A 16,127-nucleotide genomic window follows, 5' to 3' on the forward strand; every position below is an offset into this window, starting at 1 on the left:
GGGAGCTGATCGTTCTTGCTCATCCCCCCTGCCCCCCCACACACACCGGATGCTGCTTTGAGCGGGGCTGGGCAAGGAGGAGGCAGGTGGGACCCCCTCAGCGTTCCTGAGTCCGTTATCCAGGCAACCCAGCCGGTGGGTTTCAGACTGGAGGAGACTGAGGTCTGGAAAGGGTATGCACCCTGTGTGGTGATGGGACAAGCTGGTTGGCTCCAGAGTTCCCCCCAAGCCTTCTGATTTGGTTCCTATGGCCGGCACCTCTCTGAGGGAGAAGTTCTGTCCCCCAGGCTCTATGGGGTACTTCTGTGGCAGGATCATGCAACTGATGCTTGGGTGAGGTGGGGAGCCAGACTCTTAGAACCACTGTGGGAGAGTTTTGCTGACCTCTGGCCTGCTCCCAAGTGTGGCCTTCCCCTCCTAGGCATCCCGAGAATTACAGAGTTGGGCCTGCTCCACCTTGCCCAGTGCAGCCATCCCTGAGTTGGCACCAGCCCTGCATGCTTGACTCTTGCACACATGGTCAGCACTGGCTCGTGTGGGGGGGGTAAACTCCTAAATAGGTACCAGAAAGGAAGCCATGTGTTTGTGGCCTTCCTTCCCAAAGGGAGGCCTCCTCCTGTGGTAGAGCCCCAGAGGAAGGAAGAGCCCTCCAGACAGGGCTGTCCAGACAGGCGAGTGGGAGGGTCTGGGGCTCCTTCGCCCTCGCCAGGCTGACTTCACTGTGTACCCTGTTAGCATCTTGGGCAGCTTTCATTCCCCTCTGCCTCCTCTCAGAATGCTAATTGGTGGCTGGAAGCCAAGTCTCCTGGCTCCTCCCTTCCCCTGGGGTGGGGCCACACCCCATGGTTTCCTCAAGGCAGTCTGCTGGAGTGAGTAGCCTCTGGTGGAGCGGAGTATGGGAAATAGACCAGCCTGAGGTTGAGAGCAGGCAGTTGGCGTGGGAGCCACGCACATGTTCAGTGTAGCTAGGGAGTGTAGTCGAGTTGACTCAGACAAGCCTCTCAATTCTGGACCCTGCTGTGCGAATTTGAACTGGTATCCTGGTCCTGCCCCAGGCCACTGTATTGCAGTGTGGGTCTAGGTGGGCAGCTCACCTGGCTGGGCCTTCCTGGGAAGGGTGCAGGTCTGCATATACACAGTTGTTCAGCCCCAGTTGGGCGGGGCATGAGCAGGGCAAAGGCAGCCTTTCTGGACAACATGCTTGGTGTCAGGTAGCTGCACCCACGTCTGTGCCTACTGTGTTGAGAGGAGGGGTGTTCCTGACCCCCACTACCTATGCCTGCCAGTCCTTGGCTGCCCCACCTTTTACACTGGCCACGTGTAAGAGATGAGGTTTCAGCACTGATGAGGGAAGGAGGGAGACTGGACCCAGTCCTGACCAACTTGAACACCCCAATCTCCTCTCTACCTGTCACAGCTCCAGGACAGATAGGTATCCCACGGACCAGGCAGTCACTGTTTGAGCTGAGACCCAGGGAAGGAATTTGGGCCCAGGACCAGCCTGGTCAGGTGTCTGCTCACCTGGCTTCTCTTCCTCAGGGGGGTTGTGGTGGGTGCAGGGAGTGTCTGCCCTAGGGCTGATGGGGTAAGGAGTCCCATTGGAGTTCTGAGTGGCAGCTCTTCTTTCTGTCACCATATTTGGGGGCCTGCCAGGTCTCTGCCGCCTGTGGGAGGCCTTCAACCTTCTTGCTGCTGACCCTGGACCATTTGGGGCTCCCCCCACCCGAGAGACCAGGTGTCCTGGCCACCAGCCTGTTAACCAGGCCCCATACCTCTGTACCCGTCCCTGGCCCTAGGTGTTATTAGCACTAACGTCACATCACCAGAAGCGCCTCCTGAAAGGCGTTTAATATTGCCACAGAAAAGAAGTTAGATTACATTCAGTGTCTGACATTAATGTGCTACTTAAGATAATTCATCATACAGTGGTATTAAAAAAGACATCTCTAGTGTTGGGTGCTGAGTGGTGCCCCTCCCCCTCCCCAGACTGGTCCACCTCTGGGGAGCTGGAAGCCCTGCTTTTATGTAAAAAAAAAAAAAAAAGTGCTTCCCTTCCCCCCCCAGCTCCAGCGGCTTTGTGATATCTGTGCATTTGGGGGGTGAGGATGCTCTTGTCTCCTGAGAGACCCTGTCATTTCCCTGAGGTAATGACAGGTTCTTTGCAGCAGACAATGGATGGGGGCAGTGGGGGGCAGGCTGGACGAGATGCCCTGCTCAATCCCCTCCCCGCCTAGAGACTCAGGATCTGTGCTGGCTCAAGAGGCATCAAGGAGATATCAGAGCCAAATCGTAGCTCTTCCAGGCCTCTCCTCCCCACCAGGCAGCCTCTCACATCTCCAGAACCCATTTGGCTCCTGAAGTGGTGAGGAGTTCACGCTGAAAAAAAAATTGCCAAAAATTACCTGGAAGTGCACATTTTCGTCTGCATTGCAGCAGTGGTTGGAAATGAAACCGTTTTGTTCATGTCACTGGGGAATAAAAGAATCGATTCTTGCCTGATGGAGCCCAGGTTCTGAGTAGCACAGTAGCCAAGGATTCTCAGCTCCTCTCTCTCCCCAGAGGGCGGGACACTGCACTCCACAGGAGGCTCTGCATATCAATGTGCCCCTTGTCCAGTGGGAGCCAGCCTGTGGTGCCTGGGCAGGCTGCCCCCCTAAACCAATTTTGCAGCGTTATGTATCTGTCACTTACAATTAAATCCTTGAAAAATATTGGTTCTGAAATGAGCCTTGGTAATTTGATTTACACCAACGTGGAGAAGTCAGAGATTTCACTGGAGAGTGAAAGGTGTGGCCTCCAGGCAAAGGGGATCCCTAACTCAGGGTGGCCTTGAGGAGATAGTGTCTGCCTGCCTCACACCTCCCGCAGCTTCCCTCCCCTGCACTTGTGGGGAGTATCCATTCTCCACACAGGTTTTGGGGTGCCGCAGCGCTGTTTTCTTTGGCACCCTCATATCCTCTGTTGCATCTTCTTTGAGAGGTCAGGGCCTGGCATGGGCACAGGGCACATTGGAATTTCCTTTGTGCTTCTGCCATGACTCAGGCTGGCTAGTCAATAGCAGAGCTCTGGGAGCTCAGGTTCACCAGGCTGGCTAGTCAATAGCAGAGCTCTGGGAGCTCAGGTCCACCTTTGTGTTCTCCTCCTCTACACCCTCCCGTCCTCAGTTTCCCCAAACTGGGGCTCCTTGGGCAAAATTTCAGAATTCCCTCTTCTCAGGTTGGATCCTCGCTCTGGTGGCATCCACTCCACTCTCTGCCTGTTGTAGTTTGTGTCTCCTTCGTGATGATGGCTTTCTGAGTTGGTTCAAGGCAGAGGCAGCAAGCATGGAGTCTCTCCCCAGAGCCTGGCCCTCTGAGGCTCTTCGCACCTCTGTGGCTTTGTTCATTTGTGCATCCCACGGGTGTGCCTGTTGTCTTGCTGGGGTGCAAGTCGTTCCGTGGGACCCTAAGGGAGAAATGCCTGGGGGCCTAAAGGACCTCCCCTGTTTCTGCTAAACTGACCTCTGCCTCCCTGCCTTGCCCTCTCTCCTGCCGTGCTGACTGGCTCTGCACCCCACCAGCCTCACCCCACCCCGGGCTTCATTTTCTCTCTACCCTGCTGACCTCATGTGGGATCCGTTCAGGCAGCATTCCTGTGGTATCGGTACCCATGCTGAGACGTGGGCTGCTGTCCTGACTCGTGCTTGCTTCCCCTGCCCTGTAATTAGTGGCCAGCTGGGTGGAGGGCGGAGCTCAGATGCCTACTTCTGCCCACCCCAGGTGAAGGTTATGCTGCGAATATGGCCAGCACAAGGAGTCCAGCGCTCAGCCGAGTCCACGTCCTTCCTGAAGGTGGATTCTCGAAAGAAGCAGGTGACCCTCTATGACCCTGCTGCTGGGCCTCCGGGCTGTGCGGGCCTCCGGCACGCCCCCACGGCGCCAGTCCCCAAGATGTTTGCTTTTGACGCCATCTTCCCCCAGGACTCGGAGCAGGTACAGTGGAGGGGAACTGCCCGGTGCTTGCGACAGCATCAGATCGGATTTACTTCTGCAGAGTGAGAGCCTAGCTGGCTTTTGCACCTGCCAGGTCTGCCTTCCTAGTGACACTAGCCTAAGAGATTTCCCCAGCCTCTCCCTGGTTCTCCGGGCCAAGTGCTGGGGGAACACTGAGCTCTTCAGAGCCTATTCCCCTAGGAAACTTTTGAGTATCCATATCCCACCCGAAAGCCAGGGACTTTGGAAGCCCACCCAGCTCACGAGCAGTGACCGTGAATTCTTTGTGCCGTGTCATGGGCAGCAACTTTGAGTGCCGGGTTGGGGGTTTGGGCAGACATCCTACCTGTATTCTATGTTTCATCTGCTGACTTAGACGTCCTATACTTCCTGTACGAACGTGGGAGGGTCCTGTGTTCCTGGCCCTGTGTACTTCGGCCACCCTGTGGACTGTCTGCCTGCATGTGACTAGGACAGATGGGCCTTGGGGGCATGCAGGTGTAGCAGAAGGCACCGGTCACAGCCCTTGGGCTCAGACACCTGCCTAATCCCCCTGCGTCCCTCTCCAGGCTGAGGTCTGCTCGGGGACAGTGGCTGACGTGCTCCAGTCTGTGGTTGGTGGAGCTGATGGCTGCATTTTTTCCTTCGGCCACATGAGCCTCGGTAAGTGCTCTGCCATCCCTGTGTACCCGTGGTGCCTTCTAACTGCCCTCCATTTTGGTTGCCGCCATCTTTGAGCCTGGCCCTGGTAGTTCTCCGAGGTTGGTGTGGGAGTGGGGAATCTCCTCAGAGTGTCTGGAGGCTGGAGAGGCCTTCTGGGTTGGCCCTGAGGACCCTGGGCAGGTACCTGAGCTGACAGGACTCTTTGAGGGCAGGCCGTGGAGTGTTAGCAGTGGTTCTCACATACCCCTGTCTCCCAGGCAAGTCATATACCATGATTGGGAAGGACAGCTCACCCCAGAGCCTGGGCATCGTGCCCTGTGCTATCTCCTGGCTCTTCAGGCTCATTGATGAACGCAAGGAAAGGCTGGGCACACGCTTCTCCATCCGTGTGTCTGCCGTGGAAGTGTGTGGCCATGACCAGAGTCTGCGGGACCTGCTTGCTGAGGTGGCTTCCGGCTGCCTTCAGGACACCCAGTCTCCGGGCGTGTACCTTCGGGAGGACCCTGTGTGTGGGACACAGGTGTGGCAACGCTTCCAGCCATTCCGGGACCTCGGAGGAGGGGAGAAGGCCCTCGGGCCACTAAAGACACCTGGCTTCTGCTTTCCTCTCACAGCTCCGGAACCAGAACGAGCTGCGTGCACCCACTGCAGAGAAGGCAGCCTTCTACCTGGACGCAGCCCTGGCAGCCCGCAGCACTAGCCGTGCTGGCTGCGGGGAAGACGCCCGGCGCACCTCCCACATGCTCTTCACCCTGCATGTGTACCAGTACCGTGTGGAGAAGTGTGGCCAAGGAGGAAGTAGGTGCATGGGAGGCCAAGTCCATGGGGTTGCCGTGTCTGTGAGGTTGCCTATCCCTGCTCTCCCCCGGGGTGGGCTGTGGGAGTGTTTGGGTGCCCAGCCCCCAGCACCTGCTTGCAAATATGTTCTCAGTGTCTGGAGGTCGTAGCCGCCTGCACCTCATCGACCTGGGCAGCTGTGAGGCAGCCCCTAGCAGAGGAGGAGAAGCTTCAGGAGGACCCCTGTGTCTGTCTCTGTCAGCTCTGGGCAGCGTCATCCTGGCCCTGGTCAATGGGGCCAAGCATGTACCCTACAGGTGAGTGGGAACACAGACAGGCATGGCTGTTTTGCTGTCTGGTGTTTCTGGGAGCCTCTGCACAAGGCCAGCAGTGGTCTAGGTCTCACCTCAGCCTCTGAGCATCTCCTTGGTTTGTAGGGACCACACACTCACCATGTTACTGCGGGAGTCGCTGGCTACCACCAGCTGCTGTACCACCATGATTGCCCACATCTCAGACTCTCCAACCCACCATGCAGAGACACTTAGCACCGTGCAGCTGGCCGCCCGTATCCACCGCCTGCGCAGGAAGAAGGGCAAGGTGAGCCTCATCTCCTGCTGCCTCCTGAGGGCTCCCAGCCTCCCACATCCTCTGTAGCTATCCTGCGACCCTGGATGTCAGGGAGAGGAGGCAAAAGGTGTGTCTAGCTGCGGGTGGACCTCTTAGGCCCTGGTGCACCGAGCAGGGATAGAATGCTTACGGTAGAGTTTACTTTGTAAGGGGAATAAACACCACCGTAGCAGGAGACTTCTCAGGCACTCCAGGTAACCTGAGGTCACTGCCCTAGGTCTGGATGCTACACTAGCGTGGCCTTTCCTGCCTGAGCTCCTCCTTCCCAGCCTGTGACATGGTCCATGCTGATCCCCCCCCACCAAGAGCCCCCCAGAAGCCTCCCTTATGTTTTGTGTTCTGTAGTGCAATTCCCAGCACTTACTGCTCAGCTGCTGCTGTCTCACCGAGACACACTCTAAGCTGCTGAGAGGGCAGAGTCCAAGGAAGAAATGAGATGAGATGCACAGGGCTGTGTGCTGACGGGCGGGCGTACTCACAGGGGTCTGTTGTCTTGCCCCCAGCATGCATCCAGCTCCTCCGGAGGGGAGAGTTCCTGTGAGGAGGGCCGGGCCCGCCGTCCACCACACCTTCGGCCCTTCCACCCACGCACCGTGGTGTTGGACCCTGACCGCTCAGCTCCTGCCCTGTCTGGGGACCCTGATTACTCATCCAGCAGTGAGCAGTCTTGTGACACGGTCATCTACGTGGGTCCCGGTGGGACAGCACTGTCAGACCGTGAGCTCACTGACAACGAGGGCCCACCTGATTTTGTGCCCATTATCCCAGCCCTGAGTCGACGCAGGCCCTCCGAGGGACCCCGGGACGCTGACCACTTCCGCTGTAGTACTTTTGCAGAGCTGCAGGAGCGCCTGGAGTGTATAGATGGCAGTGAGGGATTCCCTGGTCCCCAGGGCGGCTCTGACGGAGCCCAAGCCAGCCCCTCTCGGGGCAGCAGGAAACCCTCCTTACCTGAGTCCACGTGCCTCAGGAAGGCTGTGGCCCCCTCAGTGGTTACCGGTTGCCCTCGAAGCAGCTCTGGGCAAGAAACTCCCCGGAGCACCTCAGAGCCCTCTAAGACTGGCCCACAGGGTGACCAGAGAGTGGACGGTACCCGGCCCGAGCCACCTGCCCCAGACAAGATCACAGGAGGCGGAGGCAGGAGGCTGCTACCCAGTCCAGCCCCTCCACCGCCTCGGCAGCCGGAAGCTCGAGGCGTCCCCACAGAACCCGGGGGAGAGGGTGCTGATAGCGGGCCGCGGACACCCCCAGTGGGCATGAGTGGGCAGGCACCCCTGCCCGCACTGCTCTCAGACTCAGCTTATCCCTCTGCTCGTGGACGCCATCTGGACAGGGGTCTGCTGACCACCACCGTGACCCTGCAGCAGCCGGTGGAGCTGAACGGCGAGGATGAGCTGGTGTTCACACTGGTGGAGGAGCTGCCACTGGGCGGACTTGCGGGGGCCACGCGGCCCTCCAGCCTGGCCAGCATGAGCAGTGACTGTTCCCTGCAGGCCTTGGCCTCAGGCTCCAGGCCAGTCAGTATCATCAGTAGTATCAATGACGAGTTCGATGCCTATACCTCGCAGGTGTCTGAGGGCCCCGGGGACGCTGGGGAGCTCCCAGAGGGAACAGTGTGGCCCGGTGGCAGTCCAGCCTCGTCCATTGGCTCCTGGCTGAGCGATGTTGGCGTCTGCCTGCCTGAAAGCCGTGGTACCACCCCGCAGCCTCCCTTCAACCCTGACTCTGCAGCAGGGCCGGGTCCGCCAGAGTTTCTTACCCCAGGCAGCTCCCTAGAGGACAGCAAGGTCAGGTCCTCAGAGTGTGGGAGACCAGACAATCCCGGCTCCTCGGCCCGGAGTCCCCACCCTGGGGAGGCGGTTTCGATAACTCAGACCCAACCTGGCAGAGAGCCTTGGGCCAGGTCCCCGCATGAGGCAGCCTCAGCCCAGACTATCCACTCCAGCCTTCCCCGGAAACCCAGGACTACCTCCACAGTCAGCCGAGCTCGTCCCAGCCGGGGTCCATACAGCCCTGGAGGGCTGTTTGAAGACCCTTGGCTACTCCGGGCGGAGGACTGTGACACACGCCATATAGCCTCCACAGGCAGGGCCCCTAGCCCAACCCCAGGCTCTCCTCGATTACCTGAGACTCAGATCGTGCTGGCTTGTGCCCAGAGAGTGGTGGATGGGTGCGAGGTGGCATCCAGAATGTCCCGGAGACCAGAGGCTGTGGCTCGGATCCCACCTTTGAGGAGGGGAGCCACCACGCTGGGAGTGACCACACCCACAGCATCCTGTGGGGACGCTCCAGCAGAGGCAACGGCCCATTCGGGAAGCCTGAAGGCCACCTCCAGCAGCAAGAAGAGCGTATCTCCCAAGGGGGCCTTCTTTCCAAGGCCTAGCGGGGCAGGCCCCCCAGCTCCACCGGTGCGAAAGTCTAGCTTGGAGCAGAGCACAGCCCTCACCCCTACCCAGGCCCTGGGACTGACCAGGACAGGAGCAACTTCTGCCTTCCGAGGGGAGGAGGAAGCCAGGCCCACTGGTCGCTCTGACTCCTCTGTCCCCAAGGCCACATCCAGCCTGAAAGCCCGAGCCGGCAAAATGGAGGTGCCACACCGTCCCTCTGGCCACATGTCCCTAGAACGGTGTGAGGGCCTGACACACGGCAGCAGCAAAGTCAGAGATGTTGCAGGACGGCCACCAAGGGCTGTGCCCAGGTTGGGCGTACCCCCCGCCAGCCCTCCACTTGGACCAGGTCCTGCCTGTAGGAGCAGCCCAGCCAAGGGCATTGGAGCAACCAAGCCTCCGGCTGGTGGAGCTAAGAGTCGTAATCTGGGGCCTAGTACCTCTCGGGCTCTGGGTGCTCCGGTAAAGCCACTGGCACCTGTGGTAGGCAAGACAACTGGTGGGGCTGTGCCAGGACCCAGAACTGCTCCACGGTCTGTGCCCGGTATTGGGGCTAAGGCAGGCCGGGGTACCATCATGGGCACTAAGCAGGCATTCCGGGCTGCCCATAGCCGTGTCCACGAATTGGCAGCCAGTGGATCTCCTGGTAGAGGTGGCCTCACCTGGGGCTCGACTGACTCGGACAGTGGCAATGACAGTGGTGTAAACCTGGCTGAGGAGCGGCAGCCCTCGAGCCCCGCCCTACCCTCCCCCTATAGCAAAGTGACTGCACCGAGGAGACCCCAGCGCTACAGCAGTGGCCACGGCAGTGACAACAGCAGTGTGCTGAGTGGGGAGCTCCCCCCTGCCATGGGCCGTACTGCACTCTTCTACCACAGCGGTGGCAGCAGTGGCTACGAGAGCATGATCCGGGACAGCGAGGCCACTGGCAGTGCCTCCTCAGCCCCAGACTCCATGAGCGAGAGCGGAGCAGCCTCCCCGGGTGCCCGTTCCCGCAGCCTCAAGTCCCCAAAGAAAAGAGCCACAGGTGAGCGGCAGTGCCGGCCCCTCCATGGGCACAGCACTCTACAGTTTATAGACACCCTGGGAGAGCCTTGATAGTGCGTTTGGTCTGCTGGATCCTGATTCCCCCTCAGCTGGATCTTGCAGCCCTGCGGGTTCCTCATTTAGAGGCAGCTCTGTGGAATACTCCTTTCTTGATTCTTGGGGGTGGGCCCAGCTTCTCTACCCTGGTACCTCACCCTGTGTGGTCTCCATGAATGCCAGGTGTGCATAGCCCTTGGTAGCTCGTAAGCAGTGGGGCCGTACAGCCCTTCCCAGGGTATAAACTTTAACCCAACCCTGGGAAAGATCTTCAGATTGCAAGCACGTGTGATAGTCAATCAGCCAGACACTTTCCTAGATAACCCCCGGGGCTTTGTTGTACGTAGAGGTACACGACCCTCTATAGTTTATAAGCAGTCCCATTGCGCTCCCTTCCTGACCCCACTCCATACCAGAGGCTGATCCTTAGACCCTGACAGTAAAGAGACAAGGGTTTGGGTTCGAGCTAGGCACTGGGCCCTGTGCTGGGCTCTCCCTACTCGGTGTCCCAGCTGCCCCAGAGTTCCTGCCAGCACTGCCCTGGCCCCTCCCCATCATCCAGAGGGGCAGAGAGGCTGTGAGTTAGAGCAGTAAGCGTTGACTGCTGTGCAAGCAGTCGTGCGGCTGTGCCAGGGATGTGACTCGACACCTGGGGTGTCCCTGGCTCTGTTTCAGGTCTACAGCGGAGGAGGCTGATTCCAGCGCCACTTCCTGATGCTGCTGCCTTAGGCCGAAAGCCCAGCCTCCCTGGGCAATGGGTGGACTTGCCCCCGCCCCTGGCCGGCTCTCTGAAGGAGCCTTTCGAGATCAAGGTGTATGAGATAGATGACGTGGAGCGTCTGCAGCGGCACCGGCTGCCTCTGAGGGAAAATGAAGCCAAGGTCAGGGAGGCTACAGTCAAGCCGGGAGCCCTGGGGTGGCAGGGAGGGCCAGCTGATGGCCTATCTGGGCCCCTGGAGAGGTGGCTAGGCAACCCCTGACCTCACCTCTTTTTTTTTTTTTTTTTTTTTTTTTTTTGTTCACAGCCCTCCCAGGATGTGGAGAAGGTAGGAACCAGCCTGGACCATCTCTGAGCTTTCATCCTGGTGCGCTTTGCCAGGGGAGGGTGACTGCAGGGACTCTTGAGGCTATGGCTGTCTCCTTCAGATTCTCCTCGCTTTACCTTGGGGGGTTGGCCATGAGTCTGTGTGGGCCCCAAAACGGGAGGAAGACTACTGTAAAAGCCAGGGAGCTGAAAGGCCCTATCCGAACCCACTCTTCCTGTCCCTTGCCAGCAGGGCCCAGTGTGCATCAGCTCCAAGCTGCGTCTAGCAGAGCGCAGGCAGCAGCGGCTGCAGGAAGTGCAGGCCAAACGTGACCACCTCTGCGAGGAGCTGGCTGAAACCCAGGGCCGGTTGATGGTGGAACCTGGGCGCTGGCTGGAGCAGTGTGAGTGCCCCTCTCCCTCTGTGGTGGAATAGGGGAACCCCCAGCCGGTGCAGGAGCCCAGACCCTGAATAGTAGGACCCCTGGCAGGTATAAGAGTTCCAGACTGTCCTTCCAAGTCTGTCCCTCCTCTGCTTTCAGCTGCTCTCACACAGCAGATGTCAGGAGGGCAGGATACGCTGCCCGGCTGACACTTTTCCTTGAGGAGTTTGAGGAACGTGGCTGCTGTTCTGACTTGTACCCTGACACTGTCTCTTTCTCTCCAGTCGAGGTGGACCCAGAGTTGGAGCCCGAATCGGCTGAGTATCTGGTGGCCCTGGAGCAAGCCACAGCTGCCTTGGAGCAGTGTGTTAACCTGTGCAAGGCCCATGTCATGATGGTCACCTGCTTTGACATCGGAGTTGCTGCCACCGCTGCTGTACCAGGGCCACAAGAGGTGGACGTTTGAGGCTGAGCACGGGGCCTAGGCAGGACATGCAGGGCCAGGAGTGTGAGCATGGGATGTAGGATGGAGTGAGGATATGGAGGGGGTTGGCAGGTTGAAGACGCAGGGTCTGTGCAGAACCAGGGGGGATCTCAGAGAGGAGACAGAGGGTGGGGAAGGGGAGGGCCAGCCAGTGGACAGAGAGCGCATGGAGATGGGAAGACTGTCGCCACCCAGACAGCCACGCAAGTGCCTTTAACTTTGAGTAGGCCTTTTCTCCTTTTCTGATTTGGTGCTACGGACTCACGACAGAACTCAGACACCAGCAGACAAGAGTCTCGGCCTAGGTGGCGGTGGCCACTCTGGCCAGACGAAAGCCAGTTTGTTTCTGATTTTTGCCTTCTTTACAACTAAGCAGTTTTGTGTAGCAGGGCAGGCCTGTTCCGGCCAGCTTTCTTTTAAGATCCGGGTTAATTTTCCTTTCCAGCAGCCTTCTCTCTGAGTGGCCTCTACCACACTAACAGGAGGTGTCTTCAGAGTATGGACAGCTAGCCTCGAGGCCCCTCCGCTCCTGGAGGGCTTCACTCCGTTCCTAGGACACCAGAGGCCACAAACTAGGGTTGGGCCACAAGCACACAATGCTTTCTTCCACGGCAGGAATTCATACCAAAACCACAAGCAAAAAACAAAACAAAACAAAACAAAAAAACCATGACGCGAACCACACCGCAAACAAAGACGGGGTGTGGGCTTTTTGTAAAAGTTCTGTTAGCTCCCTATTTTTGTATCATTTTGCCTATAAGCAAAGAGTTTGCAGTGGGAATTTGCAGACAAATGATCTAAGTTTTTATGGTTTTTCTACAGGTATTCCCAGGTCGGGGGGCTCTTGGCAGCTGTGGGGGGGCAGGCTTTTCCTGGGGGACGCTGGGGGGCACCGTGGGGGTGGGGTGTGTGGGGAGGCTGTTCTTTTCAGATGCAGCCAAGGGGTGAGCCTGCCAGCCTGCGACACGGCCTGCACGCAGGTTCGTGCGCGTGCTTCCTGACCGTGGTGTATTTTCTAAGCGTCCAGACCTTTGTACAAATGTATAGATAACCTCTCAAGACCTGTTTCTATTTGTGACTAAAAGATGTGTCGATTGTTCGTGTGGTTCTGAGTTTCCTGAGCCCCTGAGGTGCTCACATTTTACCTCTCGAGGGGGGGTGAGAAGGCTGCCGGACATTGGGGGGAGGCGGCCAGAGGACCTGAGGGTTTTAGGGAGCTGTGCTTGGACTTGCTCTCTGACCGACCTTTCTATATGAGCTCCCACGAAGTCGAACAGACGGCTAGCAGCAGCCTGTGATTTCAGAAATCACACTTCTCTAACCACCGCCCCCCCCCTCCCCAAGACCTTCTGTGACCCTAAGACCAAAGGTGAAGCTGGGAGCCAGTCTTGGGAGCCAGGTGGAGGGAAATGGCCCCTCCCCACTGAGAAACCTAAGAGACAAAGCTGAATTCCAGAAAAGGCTGTGGTGTCCTTTGTTCTTTGTCTTCCAGGGAATGAGCGCTGGGAGCCCAGCCGGACTGGCTCCTCCTATGATAGGGAGGCCTAGCCTGGGGTACCCTCTATGGTCTCACATTCCAACTTACCTACTGAGTTAATTTGCTTCTCCCTTTGTCCCTGTGCCTGGTCCCCTTGAAGGGTTCTACCTTGCTTCAGGCCCTGGGGTATTCCACTTTTCTTTACTCTTGCCCCTCCTAGTAGCCCCATGCCTGGGATACCCCTTTCTCTGGCCTCTAGCAGTATTTGTGGGGGCCTCTCCTTGGTGGCCCTGCTGCCGGGGCCCCTCCTTGGTGGCAAGTTACACCTTGTGTGGTCTCTGCATCCATAACTCCTAGCCTCGGTGGGGCCCTTGGGTGGGGTGGGGTCTGAGTCATCACACTCCTGCATGGTGGAGGGCTGGGCCCCAGAGAGCCTTGGGGGGTCCTTGCTGAAGAGAATAAGTGAGTGAACAAAGGAATGACTCTCCTTGTACAGGGCCCTGTCTGGGGCAGAAGCAGGCTCAGAGCAGACAGTACTCCGCTGTTTGCAGAATACCCAACAGTTCAAATGGAGTCTGCTCTGTGGCCACCGAGGGTCTGGCAGGGCCATCTCCTGGGCTGCCTTCCTCTGCTGCAGCAGGTGTGTGGGGCTGGAGGCACAGGCCAATTGGGAAGGTGCCCAGATTCCCTCGACCCCATGTCCTGGACTCTTCTGAGCCAGCAGCACAAAGGCTCTGAGAAGGACGATAATATTTTCAGCCAGCCCTATGTCATCCAAGACAAGTCCTTAGATTTAGATGTCCCATTGTACAGGGTATATTGAATTTCAGGGGGCTGTTCTCAGGAGAGGCGAAAAGCTTACATTATGTCTCACAGCTCAGTGGCCATGTGCACTGTACAGAGAGGTACTGTCTGCAGAATCAGAGCAGCATCGGGTCCAGGCGGTGTCCACTTAGAACGTGGGAAACGTCTCCCACAGGGTCCCTGGAATGGACTCTCCTCCCGGGCATGTGCCATTGGGGTTTTGCAGAGAGTGGATAGCAATTGGAACACCTCAGCTCCACTTACACCTTTCTGTCACAGGAGTGACAGAACCTCCATAGAGAGAGGCATCTCCAGCCTCGATCCCCAATCTCGTCCATTGCCAGGTACCTCTGTAGGCAAAGCCCAGTCTGTCAACGGCTCCTGGGTAAAGCCCACTGCCCACTGTCCAGACTTGAGGAGCGTGGCACTTGCTTTTTTTCTTGTTCTCCTGAAGCCATCCTGGGAGCCTAGCACAACCTTTCATCTGGGACATCAAAGCCCTCAGCCCTGTCATTAAGAGCTGGGAATCTCGTGGGGAGCAATGTGAATCCCTCTACGCCCATTTTATGGATGGGAACACAGCAGTCACCCAGAACCCAGCTCTGTAGTGGAAGCCGGGCCCATGGCAGTCTGCCCCGTGCCTACTGTAATGGGTCTGTCTGCATCTTCCTTAGGGACGGGAAAACTGAAACAGGGAGGAAGGGGCCGCTCAGGCTCCTGGTCCCATTTCTGCACACAGAGGAGGGTAGACCCTAAGGGAACATTCCCAGGGCATGCAGCCCAGGGAAGCCTGGAGTGGAGCTGTGATGCAGACCAACTTTAAGGGGTAACAGCCAGCAGGGACCTGAAGCCAGAGAGGCTGGGGCACCTGCCTGTGCCTCGTGCAGTGGGTACAGGCTTGTGGTGGGTCAGGCGTCAGCTCTCAGGCTCAGAAGCTGGCCTGGCACGTGGCCACATGCTTCCTTAAGACAAAGTGCCCGCCTGACTCAGCCTGCGAGTTGGAACCTGTTATGCTTGCCCCGGGCACAGAAGACCCAATGGGTAGGAGGGGCAAGGGGTTTCCAGGACACAGTAGGGAACTCCAAAGAGGCCAGAGCCAGCCTGTCAAAACAGGCAGGGCAGTAGCTGAGCTGCGTGGCTGCACCCATTCAAGCCCCCAACGGGAAGGGGTGCTGTGGGTGTTGATCCCTGTGTAGTGTGCAGGGCCTGGGCGGAAGGAGAAGCCTTAGACTCAAAGTGCTTTGAGGTCTCTGGGAGTGGCCCCAGCTTTAGGGGGTCTACTTCATGGTCCTAGGGGAACTGTGAGGCCGGGTTTCATAACTGAATCCTCCCAGGAGAACCCCTACATTTCTGAACTGGGATGGAGACACTTCCACTCCCAGCCTTTTACTCCTCTGGCTTGGCTGCTCCTTCCTGGGCTCTGAGCACTGGGACAAGGCCCTGGGATCTGCTCCCAGCAAACAGGAAGCTCACAGTGAGATCTCTCCCTCCTGACATTGTGTTTAGCCAGGCAGGATCCAGGCTGTTTCCACACAGGAAGCCCTGGAGGTTGGGAGGGGCTGGGAAGAAATTCCCTGAGCTGCCAAGCGGCTGGCTTTCCTGTAGGGTGGAGGCAGGATGAGGTATGGTGGGGTCTTGGTAGGAAGCTAAGAGCTACCCAGTGGTAGGACCCACTCACAGTCCCAGACTGGTGGCTTTAGAAACTCTCAAGTTATGAATGGGAACATTGATGTCCAGCCCCAGGGCCTGTCAGTCCTTCAGATAAATGCAGGGCAGAGGGTTTTCCCTTTTGCAGAATCCAGGGGTGCCAGGCACAGGGGCTAAGCAAGGAGCATCTGTTGTCTCAGGCCAGAGACCTCTGTGAGGTCTAGAGAGGTCCAGGTCTCTCTGAACCTTCTCTCCAGGCCATAGCTCTGCCCTGGGTAGCCCAAGGGTCCTCTGCAGGTGCCTTCCTTACCAAGGCTCATTCAAACATTGCCCCTACCCCCATCCCCAGTCTTTAAAGATGGGGTGAGGTGCAGGTCTGTGATCCCAGTCACTCTGTCGGCAGAGGTATGGGATCTAACATTTAAATCCTATCTGGATTTGAGACCCTGTCTCAAAATTTAAAGAGTGGAGAGCTGGGGCAGGAGAGATGGCTCAGAGGTCAGGAACAATGGTTGCCCTTCCAGAGGACGGCTCACAGCCATCTATAACTCCAGTTCTAAGCACTGCAGTGCCCTCTAAGGCAGGCGCACACACGATGCAGAGACGTGACGCAGTAAGGGAAGGCTAGGGAAGGTGTTCAGTGGTAGTTTCTTAGTGCCTGTGAGGCCCAGAGGCGACCCCCAGTTTTAGGGAAACAGCAACGTAGTCCTTTAGTTTGTCTGTTTCTGAATTGTCCTTTTTAAATTTTACTTAGGTATTTTACTATGTTTTCAATTTTTTAAACTTACTTTTGTGTG

General features: G+C 57.8%; 1 protein-coding gene across 4 annotated transcripts in view; it reads left to right on the forward strand.

Moving 5' to 3' along the window:
* The window catches only part of Kif26a (kinesin family member 26A), a 36,042-nt gene extending 23,180 nt beyond the window's left edge, over positions 1 to 12,862 (forward strand). For 2 of the 4 annotated variants that reach the window (XM_006240635.5, XM_039112423.2), the window contains 11 exons: positions 3,759 to 3,971; positions 4,541 to 4,634; positions 4,892 to 5,154; positions 5,249 to 5,432; positions 5,566 to 5,728; positions 5,849 to 6,011; positions 6,545 to 9,455; positions 10,187 to 10,392; positions 10,537 to 10,557; positions 10,786 to 10,939; positions 11,203 to 12,862. In XM_006240635.5, coding sequence (XP_006240697.1) covers positions 3,759 to 3,971; positions 4,541 to 4,634; positions 4,892 to 5,154; positions 5,249 to 5,432; positions 5,566 to 5,728; positions 5,849 to 6,011; positions 6,545 to 9,455; positions 10,187 to 10,392; positions 10,537 to 10,557; positions 10,786 to 10,939; positions 11,203 to 11,384 — 4,554 coding nt within the window. In that variant the 3' untranslated portion in view covers positions 11,385 to 12,862. The remainder of the gene's footprint in view (positions 1 to 3,758; positions 3,972 to 4,540; positions 4,635 to 4,891; positions 5,155 to 5,248; positions 5,433 to 5,565; positions 5,729 to 5,848; positions 6,012 to 6,544; positions 9,456 to 10,186; positions 10,393 to 10,536; positions 10,558 to 10,785; positions 10,940 to 11,202) is intronic. The other 2 variants (NM_001414931.1, NM_001170348.2) reach the window with 2 other exon arrangements.
* The last annotated feature ends 3,265 nt before the right edge of the window (positions 12,863 to 16,127 follow it).

Source organism: Rattus norvegicus, chromosome 6, assembly GCF_036323735.1.
Source record: "Rattus norvegicus strain BN/NHsdMcwi chromosome 6, GRCr8, whole genome shotgun sequence".
In the NCBI taxonomy this organism is placed as follows: Eukaryota; Metazoa; Chordata; class Mammalia; order Rodentia; family Muridae; genus Rattus; species Rattus norvegicus.